The sequence below is a fragment of the Dipodomys ordii genome, unplaced genomic scaffold (genome assembly GCF_000151885.1).
Source record: "Dipodomys ordii isolate 6190 unplaced genomic scaffold, Dord_2.0 Scaffold73, whole genome shotgun sequence".
Lineage (NCBI taxonomy): Eukaryota > Metazoa > Chordata > Mammalia > Rodentia > Heteromyidae > Dipodomys > Dipodomys ordii.
In genome coordinates this window covers 5,332,865-5,355,869 of record NW_012267289.1, presented here as the reverse complement: position 1 = coordinate 5,355,869, position 23,005 = coordinate 5,332,865, and the positions used below count along the sequence as shown (strand labels likewise).

General features: G+C 35.7%; 1 protein-coding gene across 3 annotated transcripts in view; it reads right to left on the bottom strand.

The window, feature by feature from the left end:
- Epha3 (EPH receptor A3) overlaps positions 1–18,686 on the bottom strand; it is a 313,122-nt gene extending 294,436 nt beyond the window's left edge. The window contains exon 1 of one of the 3 annotated variants that reach the window (XM_013024101.1): positions 18,400–18,686. In XM_013024101.1, the coding sequence (XP_012879555.1) occupies positions 18,400–18,487 (88 nt within the window). In that variant the 5' untranslated portion in view covers positions 18,488–18,686. The remainder of the gene's footprint in view (positions 1–18,399) is intronic. The other 2 variants (XM_013024103.1, XM_013024102.1) reach the window with 2 other exon arrangements.
- Between the last annotated feature and the right edge of the window lie 4,319 nt (positions 18,687–23,005).

The window sequence follows — 23,005 nt, the reverse complement described above, 5'->3', positions numbered from 1 at the left end:
TTCTCATCTATCTTCTCAGTGAGAAAATGAGTACATGATTGACCAATATAAGATGTATAAAAACATAATTTAGCTCAGTTGCCCAATAAATGCAGTAAGATTCATTTTCAGGAGTTTCACACATAAAATAATGAAGCACAATCCACAAGTATACAACATTTCTCCCTGTTTCCCAATCTATAATATCATCACCCTTTCTATAAACATCTCAATATTTATAAAGAAATAATTAATCACACAAAATATTATGAAAAATATGTAATGCAGCCTATGAATAGTAAAATCTTAAATTTTCAAACATGACCAAACTTTAAAAGGAAAATAATTATTTAGATTGTTAGAAGGTAAATGAACTGAATGACTGTAAAAAAGGCACTGATGATTACAATTTTAAAAATTCAGCTCCAAAAACTGAATTCACTGTTTTGCAAATGAGGAAAATATAAAAACCTATTATCATAGAATTTCTTTATAATTAAAACTTTCAAATTCTGAGTAAATTAATTCCAGTGAGAAGTAATTATCTTTAGATAAGAGAAGATAGCCAATGCATAGATTACATAATATAATTTCCATAACTGAATAATTTCCCAGGATATCACGTTAGAAATTAAAGTGAGTTTAATTATAATGCAATTATAATCTCTAAAGTGATAATAAAAACCTTTACCTATTAATCAACATTATAGATTATATTTCATATTAATTTTAACTAAGAGAATTTGGAAACCATAAGAATGCTCCCTAACATTTAAATTAAAACATGTCACTAATGTGCATTGTGGTAAAACTATACTTATTCCAGTTGCTGATTATATCACATTCATCAGTTGATTACTCTGAGTTTCACAAAAAATTTGCATAGTGAAATTTGCATTGACAGCTTTCATTAATCATTAGACCCTATCGGAAATGTCCTTAGGTGTTTAAGTGGGTCAAGGTAGCATTGTGTGTGTGTATGTAATAATTGAATATGTACTGAATGATGAATGTGCCATCTTACATGCTAAGATAAATGACTGTTAATTTCAATATTCATAACCAGTGGAAAAAGTGTTCAAGGCAAAAAAGATATCATTATTACATTGTCTGTACTTAGTAAATAGCCATTGAAAGGAAATATGTAAACTAAAGAACTAAATATACTTGTTTTCTCTGGTGATAATGATGTGATGGTCTATTCACATCTGCATGCAGTTTCTATTCAAAGAACAACAGCTAAACCAGAAAGAATTATACCACATAGGCAATTAAAGTAATTCTGGGTTAAATTTATTGCATTTCCTCCTAAGTGAAATTTTGGTGAATTTCATGTAGCATGAGTAAAGATGATACAATGGTTCCAATTCTGTTTCTATCAAACATTTAGCTTGATCTATCATTATTATCTCACAGTACTACTGAGATGATCAAATGATATAAATATTTTAAACATTTAAGCCACTATGAGTTAATAACTATCCTTGTAAACCTTGTGTTCTTATAAAATCAGTACATGTAACAACAATTTCCTGTTGGTTTCTGAATTGTATTTATAATCACCCATCAACACATGACCTAGTTAAGAGGAATGTCTGGTATTAAAATGCTTTTTAGTTTGTGTTTATAAAGTGCTTTTTATTTGTAGCCAAATGAGAATAACACAGTTTTAGAATTCCAAGCCCTTCAGAGTAAGTGGTTGTTGAGTTAGGACTTCCCAGAAGATAAACTTGAAAAGTCCTAAGATATTTTGTGTTGCAGTGTGAATATAACATAATTGAGAAAGAAGTGGATAAAGTGAGTAGAATTTGAAAATAAGCCTGTATTTCTCTCAGAACACTAAGTAAATCTCAGATTGTAATGACGTGTCATAACCCACCCCCCACAGATATAAAAAAGAACCTTAGCGACTAAGGCTTTCCTTTTTCATAACATATGGAGCCATAATCATCTCCTAGGTTATGCCCCACATTGATTTCCACTGTCACAGCTCCCACTGCAATGGATTCTGGACTTAAGATGCCTAAGAGTCACAGTCCTCTTTCTTTCCCTATCCTCCATCACAATGGATAAGTTCTTTCCAAAGTGCCTTCATGAGATGCAGCTAGTGGTAAAGTGCTTCACAGTTTTTGAAGCAACAAAGAAACCAAAATAAACTCATTTTCATTGTCAATGTCATAAAGTATTGTGTACATTAAGAATATTCACCATCTTCTTCGGTTATTAGTAGCAAGAATCCACCAGGTTTTTCTGAAATAACTCTGGTTTTATTTTGTTTTGTTTTGTTTTTTGTAATGCTGGCAATTGAACCCAGGACTTACTGTATACTATGCAATTGCTTTACCACTACACTTCACACCAGTCTAAGGAATTACTTTATTGAAACTCTGAAGCAAAACATGTTTATTAGTGAAAATTAAAAGGAATACATTTCTTGAGTCCTGACTCAGAAAATCATAAACACCTCAAGAATTTTCAAAAACAAATGAAAAGTGTGACTATAATGGTCATTCATATTTGCTACTTAGAAAGATTGAACATTAAACCAACATCCACAATTAGACACATTAAGGGCTGCACACATGGAGTGTTAAAGGCATTGTGAAAAATTTATCCTGAAATTTTTACAAAGCAGAAGGTTATTTCTATTATCTAAAATCACATTAATATTCTTCTTTGTGAAAATGCTATAGTTTAGTTTTGTGAAATTATTGAGTTACATATAATTATCAGATTACCAATTCAAAGTGAATAGTAGACATCAATTGGAAAAGAAGTCTAGATTTTTACAATAACTGATGTGATTTCCTATAACACTTTCAGTGACAAGGGGTTTTTAAAATTACTACAACAGAAAACTAGTCCATCATTTCATTACAGCTTGCTTGTTCTAAAGAGTAAAGGCTTTTGTTTTTTCTGTTCAAGTCATCACTGTAAGCACAGGCCACATTTCTCACAGGCTTATCTTTATGATTTTCATCACTCTGATAAACAGAGTAGTTTTATTCTAAGTTACAGAGAGCAGAAGGACCATGTAATGTACCTCTAAATGATATTTAAGCATCACAAATAGCAGTTAATCATAGAGGAAGAAGTACATTTTTTTTCTTGGTGTGATTATTTTCTGCTCACACACAACATAGAATTAAGAAATCGGGAGTTATTCTCTGTGAAGAGTTAAGTAAAGTTTAGTTTTTCTATTTTTTTCTGTAACTGTTGGTATATCCACTGAGAAAAAAATACAGAACAAAGTTTACTGATACATATTTTTCACAATTTTTATCTGTGATCTTTAAGTATTTTCAATTTAATTATCTTTCTGGTTATTTAAACATACTAAAATATTAGAGTTCAAAGGCTAACCATTATAAATATATCATTTAGATATTTCTATTACAAGTAAATTATTTGAAGCTAAATTTTCCTGTAAACTGTCAAATGTAGAAGACATTTTCAGTCATATAATCATTAACTTACCAGTAATTAATTTAACAAATTCCCAGCTAAAATAATTACATAAGAACTAAAAAGAAATCAGGAATGGTTGACAATTTTGTGAGAAACCACTTTGGTCATATGTTGTCTTTCTTAAAAAATGTTATTATGAAGGTGATATATAGAGGAGTTACAGGTATGTAAGTCAGGTGAAGAGTACATTGCTTTTTTTTTTTTTTTTAGTGTGAAAATACCATACAGAGGGGTTACAATTACATGGGCAAGGTAATGAGTACATTTCTTATCAAGCATTGTAGCCTCCTCCTTTGTTTCCCCTTCCCATCCCTTCCCATCCTTCCCACCCCACTGCCCCCATCCCCCACCCCCATGCTAAAGTTGTAAAGTTCATTTTCACCATAACACCTTGTATATCTCATTGTTGCAAGAGTCCACCTGTATCCTTATTTAAAAAATTTGTTTTTTCCCTTCTCCTCCCCAAATTAAACCAACATCAAACACAGTGAAAACAGGGGTTATACCGTGGGGGAGGGACATACAAAGCAACAAAGAAATATCTTATATTTAAACAACTTGTTTTTCCCCTCCCCTCCACAGATTATACCAATATAAATACAGTGAAAACAGGAGTTATACCGTGGGGGAGGGACATGTAATTGTAACCCCTCTGTACGGTATTTTCACAATTTAAAAAAATCTGAAAAAGCTGGGAAGGTGGCTCAGTGGTAGAGCGCTTGCCTTGCATGCTCGAGGCCCTGGGTTCGATTCCTCAGCACCACATAAGCAAAAAAAGAAAAAAGCTGGAAGTGGCACTCTGGCTTAAGTGGTAGAGCACTAGCCTTGAGCTGAAGAGCTGAGGGACAGCGCCCAGGCCCAGAGTTCAGGCCCCACAACCAGACCCCCCAAAAAAAATCTGAAAAAAGAAATATCTTATAAATATATTAGAAACAATGTCTCCGCTTCCCTTGCTCTCTCCCAGTTTCCCCCACCCATCCTTTAATGGACAAATGTATAGTTCATTCTCAACATAGTATCTAGTGAACATTACTGCTTCATTTGTTTCCCCTTTGTCATATGCTATCTCAAGGGATAATTTGTGTCCCAGAAGAGAATTTCTGGACAAGATAGCATGCTATCAATTTATTCTAATTAGCTTTTACTCCTAGGTAATAACTGTGGATTTACTTCTATGCAGAAGTTAATTATAGAAGAAATTGCAATAAGCTGCCGCATCTTAATCTTCGCCAGCAGGGGAAGAACTCCTTGGAATCAAAGACACAAAGTCTCACAGTCAGATGCCTGTGTTTTCATGACTAGTGTGATTCAAGGAAATAATGCAGACCATGTTCCACTTAAAACTTGGGCAACCTGACAAATGAAAATTGTATTCTTAAGTTTTGAAAATTTTCTTCTTTGTTAAACAGAAAAATCTAACAACTGTATTGATTCTACCACGGAAGAGAAAATTATGAAAATGCTCAAAAAGAGTGTTCTCTAATAACTAATTAATTCTTTCACAATAGTGGATGAGGTTAGTCTTCTGTCATTGATTTTAAGCATCTTAAAAAACTCAAATTTAATTTAGGCCCTACGCATTGCCATGAAATACATGTTCACCTATATCTAAATAGGTGTACTGTTCATTTGTATTTCATATGTACATTTCAGGTGTATATTTCATATAATATTTTTATTTCCCAAAATGTTCTGAAGTACAATATTTATAATAATCTAATAACCTATTTGCAGCACATATTTTAGAGTGTTCTAGAAAAGAATAACTCATGTATTTCTAATTCTGAATGATTTTTATAAAAGTAAAAACTAAATTTCCAATGAGACAATATAAGGCATCATTAAAGAATATAGGAGTTCAAACTTTATCATATACTCTTAGCTTTTGTCCTGTAAAATCAGCTAGGTTTGTACACTTTCAATCAAATTATTATAAAATCTTGATCAACCTTCTGCTATTAAAAAGAAGATTTCTGTATATTCAGGGTGTCTGATAGCTGTAAAACTGGAGTACCATTGTACTGGAAGTCAGAACAAGTTTAGCAGAGTACTTTTACATATAAAAGTATTCTGAGATAAACTTTGGACATAAGGTTCAAAAATTTGAATATAGGGGCTGGGAAGGTGGCTCAGTGGTAGAGTGCTTGTCTTGCATGCATGATGCCCTGGGTTTGATTCCTCAGCACCACAAAAGCAAAAAGAAAAAAGCCGGAAGTGGCGCTGTGGCTCAAGTGGTAGACTGCTAGCCTTGAGTTGAAGAGCTGAGGGACAGAGCCCAGGCCCAGGACCCACGACTGGACTCAAAAAAAAAATGAATATAAGAAATGAAATGAGTAGTGGTAAAAATAAGTTAAATTTCAGTTTAAAAATATTCTCTGGACATTTTTATGTTCCAAAAATACATATATACACACATATATATATATATTACATGTTTTATTTCAAAAGAAATATATTGCATAAGAATATTGGCTTAGACTTCTTGAAAACTACAATCAGGATAAAGCATTATTTAAAATTCCATCTCTCATTTAATCCACTTGAAGAGAAATATTTGACTGATATCCATATGTGTATATATGATTGCAGAGTAAAATAAGTGATCAAATATTATAGTAAGTATTTATGGATTTTTCAGATTATGATGTCAATATCAAGTACCAAGTGCAGCACTAGAGATGCTCAGAAAAACTTTAATTTATTAGTAAAAGAAAAGGTAGAGACCAAACAGACATGTGTTTGTTTGTGTGTGTATGTGTATTGTGTGTGTGTTATAGTGTAAATTATATGATGAAGAAGTGCTACAGAAGCTTCTATTTGGGGATGGTCGTTTTGGTTAGTCATAAGTCTTTCCAGAACATTCACATGCACAGGCATGTGCAGATGTGTACTAACACAATTTACATTACCTCAGACCTAGGCTTATTAAGACTACATCATAATATTCAAATATCTCAAATATATCTTTGGATATAGTTATTGTACATTCATATATATTACTTACAGAAACATGTCATAAAAATCTGTGTTGTACTAATTTCTACTAAAGGAAAGGATGCAAATCATTTAAAGTCTCACCTCTTGTTTTATGAACTTACTGTATTGTCATTAACTTGTCTAAAAAAATCTTCTTTGTTCTGTTTTATACTTGAACTCCTTACTGCTAATATTCTTCATTGTTTCATATATGTATATTATAGCACAATTTTTATATATGTATCCATTTTTCGGTTCATCTCTCTCACCAAAATTAATATCTCCAGGACATAAAATCTATCTTGCATTAATACTTCCATTTCTAAGTAACTAACCCTCAATGGTATATATTTGGTAAATAAGCAAACATAAATTATAAATATATAATACCAAAGATGAGTTACCATGTAAAATAGACATGATTATATGTAATTACATCATAACACATTTGTGTCTTCTCTTAATGGTTTATAAGTAAGTGACTTTAAATTTAGCATTTGAAAATATTTTGCTGTTAGGATTAGTGTCTTAAAAAAGCACTGGCAAAACAGATCCAGACGATCACCAATGGAAAGGAAATTTATCGTTCATATCTTTCCAAACTTTTTACTAAGTTTCAAAAGTTTTTCTATATAAAATATTTACAGAGATTCTGAACATCATTTTGAAAGGTAAGAAATATTTTCCTCTACAATGTAGAAATATTTAAGAAAAATAATTGCACTTGAAAATACCGGGAAATGGTAATTGTGGGCATTAGATTAAACAAACCAATTGAGTCAAATAAAATATAAAAACTACACTTGAAAAATCTTTTTCACTTACCAAGTTTGTTTTCAATGTAGTGTCTTTACAACTTTGCAGTGGGGATAGGGGAGGAGTTGGGGAGGAAAGGGATGGTAGGGGGAAAACAAAGGAGGGGGTAACAATGCTCCATAGGAAATGGACTCATTACCTTGCTCATGTAACTGTAACCCCTCTATACAGAACCTTTACAATAAGAATATATTAAAAAATGAAAATCTTTTTCAGGACAAAGACAATAAAAGAACTGTAATCTAATCTTTAAAAAATAAACCTTTGAACTTATCTTTTTAACTTATCTAATGTAAATGAGTCTTAACTAATCTATGTTGAAACAGAAAAAGCAAACCAAGAGAAAAGTACTATTCTTTTCCATTCTGCCACTTCAAAATACTTGCTGTTTGGCCATAGATTTGATGGGATTTGCATATTTAATGAAAGGACAGCATTATTTTTTTCTATTTATTTTTTAATGACGGTCTATTAAAATGCAAAATCTACCATATGCATTTTTGGCATATCTGAGGAGAAAAAAAAAGTCACAATTACTACAGAAAATTAGAAGGTGAGTGAGAAAACCAAACAAGATTAAAAAGTTGAAAATTAACAAGTGATTAAATTTTTATCTGACTGATGTTTCACTGTGGGAAAAAAAAATAGAACTTTATACCATCTGAAGTCCAAAAGGAGGACACTCATCCATAAAGTTTGGTCCCACTGTGGAAATAACTCAGTTTTGTGGTGTACACACACACACACACACACACATATTCACATACACACATTCACATACACACTCACTTTGCTGCAAATTGACTTTTCCTTAGAGTGGTATGTTTTGCTTATCCACAGGATTAGTTAGGTAATCCACATGGAAGATATAGTAAAGTAGCTTCCTAGCATAACTTCCTCTTCCTCTTTTGCAATTAAAAAAAAAAAGCACCCCTTAGAAGGCTATGTCCTGAATTTGTTGGATCCCAATTCAGCAACATGGCTGAAATTGTTATTGATAACATATTAATTGCTAAATCTTCATTGAAAAACAGGAAATTAGGAAATAAATAGGTTATGTACTATCAAGATGCTCTCTATTTCCTCTAGTCATTCTGAGTCAGAGAGAGAATGTGAACACTTCCATGTAGATTGGAAATCAGCCAACTTTTTCACTGGGGGAGAAATTGTAAAAAATGATGGCCTTGTATTTGTATGAGGCAGGAGGAGTTTTACTGTCACTTAACTAGTAGAATTGACTCATCTAACATTCATAACTTTTTATTTAAAGATAAATTTAGCCCTTCAACATGAGTATATGGAAAATTGAAGATGAAGCAATGTTAAAGCACTAAATTCAACTTTCAGTTTGCAAAGTGACCCAACTTTCTCCTTTCACTCCGGTCTCTTTTGGGTTCTGTCATGCAATCAATCAAGATTTTTGTTTTAAAACAAAAGATAACTCAGATTGGAAATTCTATTATTATTTTCTTAATTTTAATGTTGTTTGCAAATTATGTGCAAATGCTAGACATGTAAAATGACTCATTTAAAACAATATTTTAAAAGGCAACTTTTCTGGGTCCTGCTATTTTATATAGGGTTTGTTCTTATGTACTCTTTAATAGTAATTAAAATACTACTTTAGAATTTACATAATATTCTTTCTTGCGGTTTGTTTTTTAAAAGTTGATTCTATTTTTTTCTTTTATCTCCTTGATTTGCAGAGTTACACACAATTACATTTGAACTAAAAGAAAAAAACCAAACAGCAGAGGGAAGAAGTTACTGACAGTCACACATTCCCCAGAAGGAAAGGGCAAAGAGTCTGCTGAAAAGCTTTTTACTTTTTTTTTTTTTTTTTGCTGGTCATGGGGCCTGAACTCTGGGTCTGGGCACTGTCCCTCAGCTCTTTAGCTCAAGACTAGCACTCTACCACTTGAGACACAGCACAACTTCTGGCTTTTTCTGCTTATGTGTTGCTGAGGAATTGAACCCAGGGCCTCATGCATGCAAGGCAAGCACTCTACCACTGACTCGCCTTCCCAACCCCAAGTTTTGCACTTTCGCTCATGGAAAATGTGCCATTAAGTTGAGTGGCTAGATAACTTTTGGGGGAACATAGCAGCTAACACAGAAAGAAAAATAACATTATAGTGAAGAAAGAAAGATACTTAAAAGCAGCTTTCTGATTTGAAAGCCTGATGTCATCAATATGCTATTTTTGCTCTTTGCCAGGTTAACAGAATTTATTGCAGCAATTAATGCAAAACATATGTGCTGAAATATTCACATGAAGAATATGATTGCCCCCAACTTAATTTGCTACTTTTCAAAATCCTCTTTTAGCTACCTTTTCTCAGTTCTTAAGACTACAAATATTTTTAAGAAAGGGATGATGAATCACTAAAATATCTTTTACATCTTATACACTGTAAAAAAAAAAAGTATCTGTTAAAGAAAGGAAAATTTCTAGAGGAACCCCACATACATTTTGGACCACGTTCTGTTCTCCTTCTTGTTGACCTCTGTGACCATTCCAATAGTTAACTCATGTCCTTTGTATTACATAAAACCCGAAATAATAACACTCTGCTTATATTGATAATTTCCTCCCCATCTCTGTCTGGATTTTCTGGCAATATTGTCCTAGACTAGAAACAGCAATGCAGAATGTGAAGATTTAAAAAAATCACATATTTCCACTCTTCTCTGTACATTAAAATTCCTTTTTTTATATTTTTATGGTAATGATATTGTACAGAGGGGTTACAGTTACTATCCCTTCCTTAATTTACCTTTCTTTCCTTCTTTCCTTCCTTCTTTCTTTTTCTTTCCTTTCCTTCCTTCTTTCTTTCCTTCTTTCTTTCATTTCCTTCTTCCTTTCCTTCCTTCCTTCCTTCCTTCTTCTCTCCCTCCCTCTGTCCCTCCCTCCCTCCCTCCCTTCCTTTCTTCTTTTTTCTTTCTTTCTTCCTTCCTTCCTTCCTTTCTTTCTTTCTCTTTCTTTCTTTCTTTCTTTCTTTCTTTCTTTCTTTCTTTCTTTCTCTTTCTTTCTTTCTTTCCTCCCACTTGCCCAGATGACCATGCCCTATGCATATAACCTCTTTATTCTGCTTCAACTTATCAAGCTAATATTCTTAGTATATCTAAGTTAATTTTGCAAAGTCCCAGGTCTGATCTGTACTTAACTGAGATTGAGGCTCACAAACTAGTGTGTTTTTTTGAATGACAAGATACTTCTCTAACTCACAATCATTTGTGTAGAGGAGAAAACGAATGAAATGGGCATCCAATAAACAAAAACAAGAAGGACTCTGGCTCAGTTATAGTCTCTATTGTGATCTGTTTACTTGGTTGCATCAAGATGATATATCTGCTTTAATAATGAGGTGTTTCCAGGAAAGATCGAATGACAATGTGATTGAAAAGTCTTGCAAACCAGTGGACACTAGCAATTAGCTTCTCAAGGCCAGGCACCTGGGACACATTCAGACTGGGACTCTTATGGATTCAAAAGCACTATCACACTCACAGAAATATGAGTACCATTCACTTCCTGGCCTGCGTCCATTTCCCTATTTTAAAACTCCTCTCTGTTTCAACTTCATTACCAAATTTGGAGCAAAGGAAAAACAAACAAACAAAACACCACAAATCAATGCAATTATGCCTGTGGAATCCGGAACTTTGGGAGAAAGTGCGTTGGTCCGTGTACAGGGGGGAAGTTTATGGAGAACCTCCTTAGCAATCCGAGGGGCCTAGCAGGTGGCATCAGTGCTACTGAAGACTGTTATATATACATACATATACATCTATATATACACATATGTATACGCATAGATACATAGATGTGTGTCTATATAGGCGACATATTTACATGTGTGTATGATACAGATACGTGCATATATGCGCACATATATACAAATGTATATATCAAAACAGAACAAGACCGATAGTGTGTCCCAATCCACCTGGGAGAGATCAAGACACTCCCAACGTAGCAGGATCCCTTCTTTGTGGGACCTAGGACCCAAACCTCCACCATTCTTCATCTTGTGGGAAGATGAACGCGAAAGTAAAGGAGGCCATGCCAGCCACCTCTGGACGTCAGATTGAAAAGTCCGGGCGATACCAAAGTCGGCTGGGAGGGGGGCTTGGTAGGCGGGGCCACCATCTTTACTCTCCCCATCACAGCCTCTGGCCTAGATCAAGCCCCGACGGCTCCTCTCTCAGGCGGCGGGACGAATGCCCAGGTAGCGCTCAGGTAGGGAGGAGGGCGCCGCGCGCCGCGCGGTCCCCTCGCCAGCATCTCAGAGGCAACAGGCAGAGGGCGCACGTTTGCCGCTAGTCCGCCCAGGACCTTGAGGGGGAATGTGTGATTGTGCCCCAAATCTCTCGGTCCGCCTCTCAGCCAGCTCAGGGGGGCACGCAGCGCCATCCTGAACGCGGGAGAGTCTACCCCGGGGGGGGGGGCAGGAGCGCAGAGCCGCCCAGCGTCTACCCGGCTCTTTGCGCAGTCCCTCCAGACGGCCCGGCTCGCTGCGCCCCAGGAAAGAGCTTTTATAGGAGCTCAGAGGCAGGACACTGACTTACAAAGAGCCCACTGCCTTCCTCAAGGGCTGCGAGCTGAACTTTGGGGAACCCATGGACGGGTTTCAAATATCTGATCCTTAATCTGTTGCAGGATGACGACAGCATTGAATTGTAGAGAAAGGGGGTAGGACACACCAGTCCCCTCCCTCCCCCACCCTCCCACCCGTGCACCACTGAGCTTTGTCCCTAGTGGTGAAGAATAGGTAGGGGTTAAGATGCCCCATTGGTGGGAGTGGCAGCAGCCAGGAGGGCTTGATCATTTGTCCTTGACCACAGTTCCACCACTACCCGTAAAACACTGCTTCTTGCTAGAGTTTCCCAGGGCACACTTTTGTAACTTCATCAATAGTTCATTCTCTACAGTGGGCGGTGAAATGCCAAGAGAAAGAAAACGCAGGCTTCTCCTCCTGTGACCACCCTCGTCCTGGGCGAAGATTACTCACAACAGTTTGTTTGTACAGTGCTCTTACTTGCTTCCCCCTCCAACCTCCTTTTTGACCTATTATTCTCATTTCACCATGTTGGTTTGGATTATGTGGATTTTCATCCTTTGCTTTGACTAGAACAGCAGGACACGGTTTAGGAATTGAAGGGGGTGGGAGCAGACACGGAGGGCTTCCAGTTTAATAACAGCACTTCAAGTGGGAAAGTTTCTTTGCTGCACTGGTTTTGACTCCATCCTCCTTGTACATGTCTTTACCCAGTCAAAGGATCAGACATTCTTTGGCTTGCAGGATTTAAAAACTTTTCTGGATAGAATATTTTCGGGAAGGGGGGGGGTGGAATCAGTAGTGTGTAAACTTGAGAAGAAAAAGTCAAACAAACCCTCCCCTTCTCTTTTTTTTTAAAGTGTGTAAGCTTTTGAGAGATTTAATAAAAATTGATTAGCCAGATGTTTGAAGTGATAAATGTCTTCTAAGAAAAAGATTGATATATTATTGTTGGCTTTAGGATCTAAAGGCTGCTCCGTCTATTTTTCTAATAAACTTTTTATTTCTTTTTACTTGCATAGACATAATTTTTTCTCTTTGTCATCAACCACCTTTTTTATTTTTTTTTTTTCATTTCAAAGGGAACTGGTAGGAAACAAAATAAAACTTGCAGATCCTCAGCCTTGTACAGGAGCAAACCTTCTAAAAGGTCCTAAGAACTATCTAAGACCAAGTAGCTGGTAACAAAAAAGTTTAGAATGAAACCCAGGGCCTCTCATGGACCCATAGGCTGAATGCAAGAAGGAATGCTCTCTTGGATAGGTAGATTTATAGCTGGGGATATTTGTATTTTATGTTTTTTTTATTTCTAATTTCTAAATTGATTTATGGAAAATTAGTTAAGGTTTTTAAAGATATGAGAGAGCAAATTTCTAATCCTGATTTCCTGTCTACCTGGATGTATAATATAATGAACATTCCCACCACCAGTCAACCTCTTATTTGAAAAATCTGTTGAAAGCTACTTGCACACTTGGTTAAAAGCCCTTTATTGACCCTCTTTGGTGATAAAATCCAGATCTCTGAGCAGAAAATGAAGGGGAGAACACCTTCATGTGTTCCCTGAAACCTTTTCTCAAACAAAAAATAAAGTGTATTCAATAATTTAGAGGGAAAAAAGTCCATGCTAAAATGATAAAGTTAAAGATCTTGACAGAAATTTACTTGTAAGACTTAGTGTCCTTCCAAAAAATACAGATTTCCTCTTACATCTAGTATATATGCCAAACAAAATCATTGGAAAATGACTCAAATCGAAGGTAACCCACATCACAGATTCCTTAGTAGCTAAATGTCTGTAAGAAGTTATCGAGTTTTGATGATTTGTGGAAAGTTTTATTAATGTTTTCTTGAAGATTTTATGACTTGGAAAATATAACTTTCAAGAAAACTTCTTGCTGTTTCCATTTCCACTCAAGTTGGTAAATCAAATATACTAGAGAAATATGTTTTGCCTTTAAAAATCCTTTGCATATGTAACTAATTATTTGATATTTTAAAACTGCATACATTTTATTTTAGAAAAATTTCGAAGTGTCTGTAACAGTTTTAACATTCAGGGAACTAAAGAAAATTATTGTGAAATACTTTTTTAAATCATTAGAGCAACAAAGACCACACAAAAATGTGAATAGTTGAATGTGGATAGTATATTAATTAGATTTAAAAAGTTACTAACCTCCTTTCTTTAAAAATTAATTTGTTAAGAGTTAAGGTAAAAGGACTAAATTGCATACATAAGCAAGGAGCTAATCACAGTTAAATACAAGTAACCAAAACCTTTAAAATGTCTAAATATACTAGTAAACAAAGGAAAACAGTAAGTTATGACTGTGCATGATTTTGTTTTAAATTTCATATTAGTTTTAAGTGGTTTTCATCATAGTTCTCAATTTCTAACATTTCATGGAAAAAATAACTTTATATAGAGTACAACCATGACCTAACACGTGGCAGTAGTGTTTTACTATAAGTAGTTTCCTTTTTATAGTTCTAGTCACTTCTGAGTTATAAATATAACCAAGTGTTTTAAACATAGGCAGGGAAATGATATCAACCAGAGCATCAATAGTAAAAAGGTGCATGAAATTGAAAATGGTGATAGTTACAGTGAAGCGGTTTTGAATTTATACATTCATTTTACAGGCATTTATGATAAGAACTAGAATGACTTGGTGTGATGTAAATGAGGAGAATGGGGTATCAAAGGGAGTATTTCCCTTTTGCACTTGAATTTATTATTATCAATATTATTCCTTAGGAATATATTGATTCAAAATGAATTAATTTTCATGATAGATTTTGAGAGGCTACAAAAAGTTTCTTTTTGGCACAATCAAAATATTATCCTAGCAATTCAGATTGTCAGTAAAAGCTTAAACAAATTCACTGATAATCCTGTTAATGACCTAGGTCAAGTGTTAACTGTTGTGGGTTCTAAAATAGTGAAATTAAAGTTTCTCCTACCTCCAGGCAAATAGCACAGTTATAACTGTTGGGGAGTGATGGAGGGGCAAGCTATTAGGAAAACTATTAAGTTACAAAAATGTATAATGCATTCAATTATTTAGTCTAGCATGAAGAAATGCTATTAAAAGCAAATGCAAGACTCTTTAAAACCCCCTATAAAGATGATACGATAGCTTACTTCTCTATTAACGTTTCAATCACAGTGTGTTCTTATTTGAAGATAAGTGTTTATATATATGAAAAGTGATGCCAGTTCATAGTGATTTTTTAAGGAGGAAATCCATTATTTAAATATTTATGATCTCTAACATTTGCCTCCTACTCAAAGAGAAGCATACAGCATTCATTTGAAAGTTTTACGCTTAAACTTTGAAAAGAAAACCCCTATTACAGTCTTTAGTACTTAGAAGATTTATGTTTAAGGAAATGTGTTTTATAGAAGTAGTGTCTCAGCCCTCCAAACAAAGAAATTATTCTAAATGTATGCAATATAGCAATATAAAGATCTAAATTTTCCTGATTTTAAAAATTCATATTTTCAGTGTTAAGAGCTTTATGGATAAATGTTGATCTAATTTATGTATTATAGGATGGAAAAAGACTATTCTGTGTGGAATGTAATGATGAATAAGCAGTGCATTCAAATGTTCTAATATAGTTAAAGAGAGCATTTTCTCCAATTCTAAAAAAGGAGGAAGGAATTACAACTGATAACTTCGCTTTGCATCCAGTTTAATCTTCTTCCCAAGTTATTTTTCTCTATCATTGTCATAAACCATCTAGTATTGGAACATGGACCAAACATATGAACTTTTCTAATACATCAAAGTAAAGCACTCAAAATTTTCTATGGAAAATAGTTGATTTCCCATTGGAAGTCTTATGTCATGTGAATAGAGAGATGTGACAGAATTTTAATAAAGCCTTTATAAAATCCTATTCAAATATATTAGTTTGTTTAATTTAAGTGACCTTTGAAATCATGAATAACTATCTTCACTGTGAAGGCCAGTAATAAAAAGTATTATCTCGATATTATATACTTTATCATATACTTCTCCAGAAAGTAATTGAATTACCATATGGAAAACTAATGTTAATTATTGTTAACAATGGTTCTTGGCACTTTAATATTGACTTGCAATGATGAAATCTCAAATAAAAATATCAATAAGGAAAGTTTCTTGGCAATTTGCTTAATGCCCTGGTTTTGTTCTTTTATTTCTGTTATACCTAACTTCATAATAGATTGCAGAACATGGTCTGGTAAATATGTTCCAGTATATCTCTAACACATTTTAGAGTGCAGAAATATAATTTTGAGTCAATATTTTAAATACAACCTAGTATTTTATATTTCAGTGTTTGAAAAATGTATCGAGTACCTACATTAATATGTTTCACTTTGAAATACTTGAATTCAAATATATGAATTTAAATTACTTTGTTAGAGGAATTGCATGGAAATCTTGGTACACACTTGGTATTTTTACTTTTCAAGATTCAACTCAACTAGTAAAAGCTAAGCTAGTGGATTAAGTTTAAAGTCTCATTCAAGCATTACTTAAGTTAAATCATTTATTTCAATTTTATTTTAAGTCTTTCTTTCATAACCTCAGGAAGAAAATGGTATATTACCTTTTATGTAAGATTGAGTCAAGAAACAATAATCTCATAAACAATAGATAGATGAAGTTTTATCCAAGCAACTTAAACACAGTTGTATCAGTTTCATTTCCTTGTCTATATGCATATTGTTAATGTATACCTTTCTGGACAATCATGTACATTACATACCCAAATATAAAATATGTTGCTTAAGAGAAATTACAACATGATTATTCCTGTTTCATGAATATTCACAAATTTTCATAGGAGTAAGAAAAAATACAGGTCATTTTTATTTTTAATATATAGGTTACATTTTCCACAAAATACAAAGTCATATAAATTTCTGTTCAGTAATTCCGTGATATATATTATTGAAGTAGTTGTTAAATTATGCATATATATATATATTACTTGAAAAAAACACAATTTATCAATGCAGTGCAATTACAAGTCTTTTCTAGTTTAGCCAGAATTTTAATATTTTCAAAGAAAAAATATTTTAAAACACTGCTTAACATCAATGCTGTTATAGTAGTAACTCATTTTAGCTTTCATTAATGAGGAAGACTAATTGACCATTACTTTCAAAATAAGTTGAATCAAAATAAGTCATTTTTGAGCAATATGATTTTTGTATTCTTACATTAAAATAACTAATTTCCTCATTAAAATGTCAGAAACACGTAATGAAATCTGCCAAACAGATAAAGGCAATCACCAAGGAAAGAAAGAAATTAAACTGCTCTTTTAGCGGTGAAAGTAGGTCACCAAATACAAGGCAGTTTATATGTTTAATAAACATTTTATTTCCATGTCTGTTTTAAAAATAATGTAAACAGACCCCAACACCACTGGATCTACCATAAATATTTTAGAAAGTGATGTATACCTAAGGTGGAGTTTACATATCAGCTGTGCAGTGTCACTAATGTGCAAAATAAATTGTTAAATGGCATTGCTATAGGTTTAATCATTAAAAGGAAATTAAAGTTGTGTTGCTTTAAAGCAATCAATGCTTCAAAGAAGTTTGTCTTAAGAGTTAGTGACTTTTTCACAAATCATTAAGAATAGATTGCAAAGGCTGTAGGAAAAAGCCAACAAATCTGTTAAGAACACTACCTTATAAGAAAAAAAAATGTCCTTAATATTAGGTTTGTACTTTAGTGCCTTGTGAAACATGGGAGCCCATTACAAGGAAAACAGTACAACACTGAAGAAATACTATTTGCTGCATATGAACATTCTTAATTTGCTGTTCAATTATTTACTGTATCTCCCAGGAGCTAGTCATTCACACTGAATACATTCTTCTACTTGTACACAAACCCTTAGAACCTCACCCAACCCCAAAAAATTCCAACCTAAGCTTATTGCAAATTCCTGGAAATATTACTTATGTTAATGTGACATATGCTGTTCATTAGAACCTGTACCATCGCCTGGCGGGATACACTTGAATCCAGCAGTTGTAATGCACACACACACACACACACACACACACACACCTCTGCTTCACCCAACTGCCTTTCCTACCTTCCATTCATAAAGGCTCTGATCCCAAGTAGGAACGACCTGTCATTACGTTTAAACACATGAAGAATCTCGAGAGAAGCGTTGAATATTCTTTCAAACTTCTCTGAGTTCCAACCACATGGTCATAATTAGAAAATAAAATACTGCCTTGGCTCTTTGGCAATTAACATAGTGGGTTGTAAAACTAGGTTTTCTTTCTTTCTTCTTTTCTCTCTGCTTCAAATTGGCAAACAAGGTAATTGCCTGAATTGCTAGGAGATTAGAAACACATTTTTGACGGTTTTAAAGCAATCCCAAATTATCTCCCGAAGTGTTTCAGAAGGCGACTGCAAAGACAAGCACGCCTTTTGCTAGCCTCTGAGCACAAACTGCTGGCTGGTGAGGCACCTTCTGAAGTGCGCAGGCGGCCGCGGGCCGGGGGTGCGAGAGCGGGAGCTCGGCAGAGCTCAGCCCGCGCGGGCTGCGCGTCCGGCACCTGGCTTACCTTCATTGGAAGGCTGGACGAGCGTTTCCCCCGAGCAGCGCAGAGCGGAGCAGCTGAGGAGGAGGAGGATGGAGAGGTGACAATCCATGATGCTGGTGCAGAGGGCAGTAAGAGGAGCATATCTCCGTGAAGCATGCCACTGAGGCGAGGGGGAGCGCAATGAATGCTCCAGAAGTTACCATGCCTCGCTCCCAGCCTGATGTCAAGTTTGACACTGGAGATAAGGAGGGGTCTGGCTGCCTTTCCGCGAACCTCGCTCGCGGACGCCTCTGGGTCCTAACGCCGTCGCTAGCAGGAAGAAGAGCAAGAAGACACGCTCGCGCGCGGGAGCCCAGCTCGGCTGGGAAGGGGGTGGAGGTAGGAATGGGGAGTGGGGGCGTCGCCAACCACGCAGGACACCCAAAAGTGGTTGTGATGGGGGTGGAGAGGGAGGGGAGGTGTGTGTGTGTGTGTGTGTGTGTGAGTGTGTGTGTGTGTGTGTGTGAAGCAAACCCCCCCTTTCTTTCAAAGCAAAGCAGCTCTTTACTGTTTTCCAGAAAAGATCTGAAGCTTAATTTCACCAAGAAACCAGTAACTCAGAGAGGGGCAACCTAGGGCAGTGTGAGTGGAAAGGAAACTGAAATGCCAGAGAAATGCTTGGATGTGTGTGTGTGTGTGTGTGTGTGTGTGTGTGTGTGTGTTTTAAAGAGGAAGATAGAGTGATTCCTTTTCTGTGTTCACTGTGATCATAACTTCGTGGGTTAGACAGACGTCAGTCGATGCACAGCAGATCGGAAAAGCTCTTCAGTTCTGTGCCACCTGGTATCTGGGTCCTTACAGAGACTTGGCCCAAGGATAGCAGCGCACAGATGGTGCACTTTGGTTTTCCAAAAGGGAAGTAACCTTCTTCATCCCAAAGAAAGCGAACAGCCCTCGCAGTGGCTGAGGGTCAGCTATCCTTCCCCAGGCGTGCTATAATATGAATAGAAATCAAACCTGAAAGTTCCTCACAAAGCACACTCCCTCCCTCAAGATTCAGCCTTAAGAAGTCGGGATCTTGGAGATAAACCACACTCTTATCTCTGCTCAGCTTTTGGACCACCAACATTCTGATAATATCTGAATATTGTTTTTCTGTATCACTCCAAATCCACTGGCAAAAAAAAAAATACTGTCCTTGTGCTTGCTCACGTACTAGGGTTATAAGAGATCTCTTATTTTCAGTCATCTGGTTGAAAAATGTAATTCCAATCTATTAAAGCTAAACAGTGACTCCTATTTTAGGAACATGTTTCTCTTACCTTGCAAAATATATCCCCCTCTCTCCTCCCCTCAAAAAAAAAATGATTGCTTTCATATCCTTCCACGCATTATCTATATCTGCATGACCTCAAAGTGCAAACAAGATTATTTTATCTCTTGCACAGGGACGAATATATTGACAAGTTTAAGATCAATGATCAATTTTAGAGCTCTGGGAAGCCCCAGATCCTAAGATATTCATTTCACAAACACAGCTTTTAATGACAGAACAATACTTTCCCTCAAATTTAAATGAATGCCTTTGGATCCAGTTTGTTGGCTGGGATTAGGGACTGTGGGATGGGTGAGCAAAGCCAGGAAGAAGAGACTGATCCTGCTGGTCTTTCTCTCTGAGACTTATTTGCATCTCTAACTCTTCCCACATTATGTCACCAGAAGCTGGAAAACCATCAAGTGCCAATTCCGTGAGAACTGAAAACAATGAGAGAAGTATAGGCAAGGGTGATTCTGTGGCAATGTTTAAAGTTCAAATACAACAGCTATATAGTTCTGTCGTAAAACAGATCAATTATTTTTTTCCTGATATTTGAAAGAAACTAAAATATTATTTGAATTGATATTTTAAAAAAAAAGCATTTAGAAAGCATATAGCTGTGTGCTGCCAGGAATATTGACTGCTTGCTAACTGCTTCCCTTTTCACACATAGCAGCTACTTGTTCCTATGAGAAGAGATTCTCCTGTTTGCAGGAAGATACAAGAGAATAAAAGTGAATGGAAAGTGCCTGAGATGATGGCCTATGCCTGTAAGCTTACTTACTTGGCAGTCTGGGATCTGAGGATTATGGTTCCAAGCCAGCCTGGACAGAAAAGATCAGGAGACTTTCAACTCTCATTAAGCAGCAAAAGCTGGAAGTATAGCTGGACCTAAGAGGTATTATTAGAAAAGCAGCTTTGAGAAAAAAAATAAAAGTAAAGGGACAATGCTAGTACTCAGGCCCCAAAAAGAAGGGAGGGAGAGAGGAAGGAAGGAAGGAAGAACAGGAGAAAGAGCAAGGACCTGTTCTTCAAAGGAGAGTTTGCAAACTGCATGCATTTCTAGACATTATTGTAGACTAAGAAGAAACATCCAAACCATATCTTATGTTTGAGGAACAAACACTTTGCTGATAGCTTTGAACAGTAAGCCACCTGTGAATGAAGTACCTGAAACTCCCTCTTGCTAACAGAGAGGTACAGAATCTTAATTCCTGAGACTGGGACTCAGTTTGTACAGATGAACCCGCTCTGCAGAAGGTTCTTCTCACCTTTTGGCTTTCGGATCACGATTGAAGAGAAAAGTCAGAGGTAGCACAATCAGCTTGGAAGATAATTTTTAAGTCATATTAAAATGTAATAAGGAACCTAATTTTGATTGCTCGAAGGAAGGAAGATTAAAGAAGAAATGAGAAGATGTTCTTTGGTTGTACAAATATTATTACCCCTAAAAAGTGGAGTCAGTACCTATTGTGAAGGATGAGTTGGAATGATGATAATCTGGAATGCAGTGTTTTTAGATAAAAGTTTTGGAAAAAGAGGGAGTCTAAAAAACAAACCTTTAGGAGAAAAGGGAATACACCTTTAGTTTTAGACGTTGAGGTGGTGTTGGGGTAAGAAAGCAGGGACACAAGGACAAGAGAACACAAAATTCTGACTGGCTCTATCAGGAGCTTGGGCTGTAGGGTGATTTCGGTAGAACAGATATGTAAACTACTTTGTTTTCATTTTAGGAAGATCCTGTGGACATATTTAAGCTAAAAAGAGAGAATGGGGTCCATAGAACAAGAAAAACATATCAATTGGAAGTCTTGATACCAATTAGCCCCCCTTTCACTAGGATGACAAACAAATAACATGCAGGGGTTACTAGTAAGGCTCTTGAATCCAACAAGTTGTAATGGCTTCCCTGGCTTAGTCACACATTTTTAAAAATTTCATTTCATTTATTTTGCAGTTCTGGGTCTTGGATTCTGGTCATGGGCTCTGTCCCTGAGCTCTTTTACTCAAGGCTAGCACTTCACCACTTGAGCCACAGCTCCACTTCCAGCTTTGTTTGGTGGTTAATTGAAGATAGGCCTCTCACTGATTATCCTGCCTGCGATGGCTATGAATGGATGTAAGCACTTAACATCAGTCATTCTTAGTTCTAAGTTCAGAAAATCAGAGATCCTATCCCTTGGGGAAGATATGAGACTTCTATGAGGTTTAGAATAGAATGTGACACATTAAGAGCAGTTAGTATTTCAATCATGTATACATTGTGCTTTAATCAGATTGACCGAATGAACTGTTAGGACACAAAGACCTTGCCTGGAGTTAGTTAAGAAAGATAGAAGCAGGTAGATTCATGTGAGAAAACTGATGGCAGGAAGATCAGTTGCCCAAGAATAAAATGAGCATGCACCAATACTTAAAATCTAGAAAGAAATAGAGAAGAAACAAGAACTATGAAAGTGTTTATTAGAAATCAGCTTTATTATTATTGCAAGCCATATGATGTAAACGGTGCATGCACAAATATTCACTAAGATACTGATTGAAAGTAATGACAGAGTTTGGTAACTTTCACGGCATGTCCTTCCCTCACTCTTTGAGCCTTTCCTTTCCTCTTCCCACTATTACTATTGCTAAATTCTACTATAGCCATTCATTGCCTTCTGTTCATTGGCCTGGTCCTTCTTCATCACCGTTCAGAGTGGTGCTGAGACCATAGAAATTCTTCCTGCTTGGTATGTCTAGGTATAGGGAGTCACATTTGAGACATTCATTACTGTGTGCAATGTATTCCCAGGCCATATCTGCTTTTTATACAAGTTGGAGCTCTTCAAATGTCTCCCATAGGTACTTTACCTTTCTTTGATTCTTCTTAATGTCTTGAAAACTCTTTTGTTTGTTTATTTAGACAGAGTTTTGCTATGTATTCTAGGCTGGCCTTTAACTCATATTATTTCTACTTTATAATTGGCAGATAATGTGTATGCTTACTTATAGACTGAACTATGGGGTACAAGGTCATATTACATTTATAATGTATAATGATCAAATTGTTTCCCATTTTTCTCTCTGCAAAGCTTCTTATTGCTGAGTGTTGGGAAGCTTCTTTTGGAAATGTTCAGTTAGTTGTCATGTATTATGTTTGCCCTGGAGTGATGTAGGACATCATCGACCCGCTAGCTGTGTTTCCATACCCACTGTTCTTCCGCTCAGGATTCCCACTATCTTCTTCCTACCCAGCCTCCAGTGGCTGCTATAGTACCATCTACTTGCATGGGATCGGCATTTTTACCTCCCACAAATGAAGGAGAATATGAGGGACTTATCTTCCGG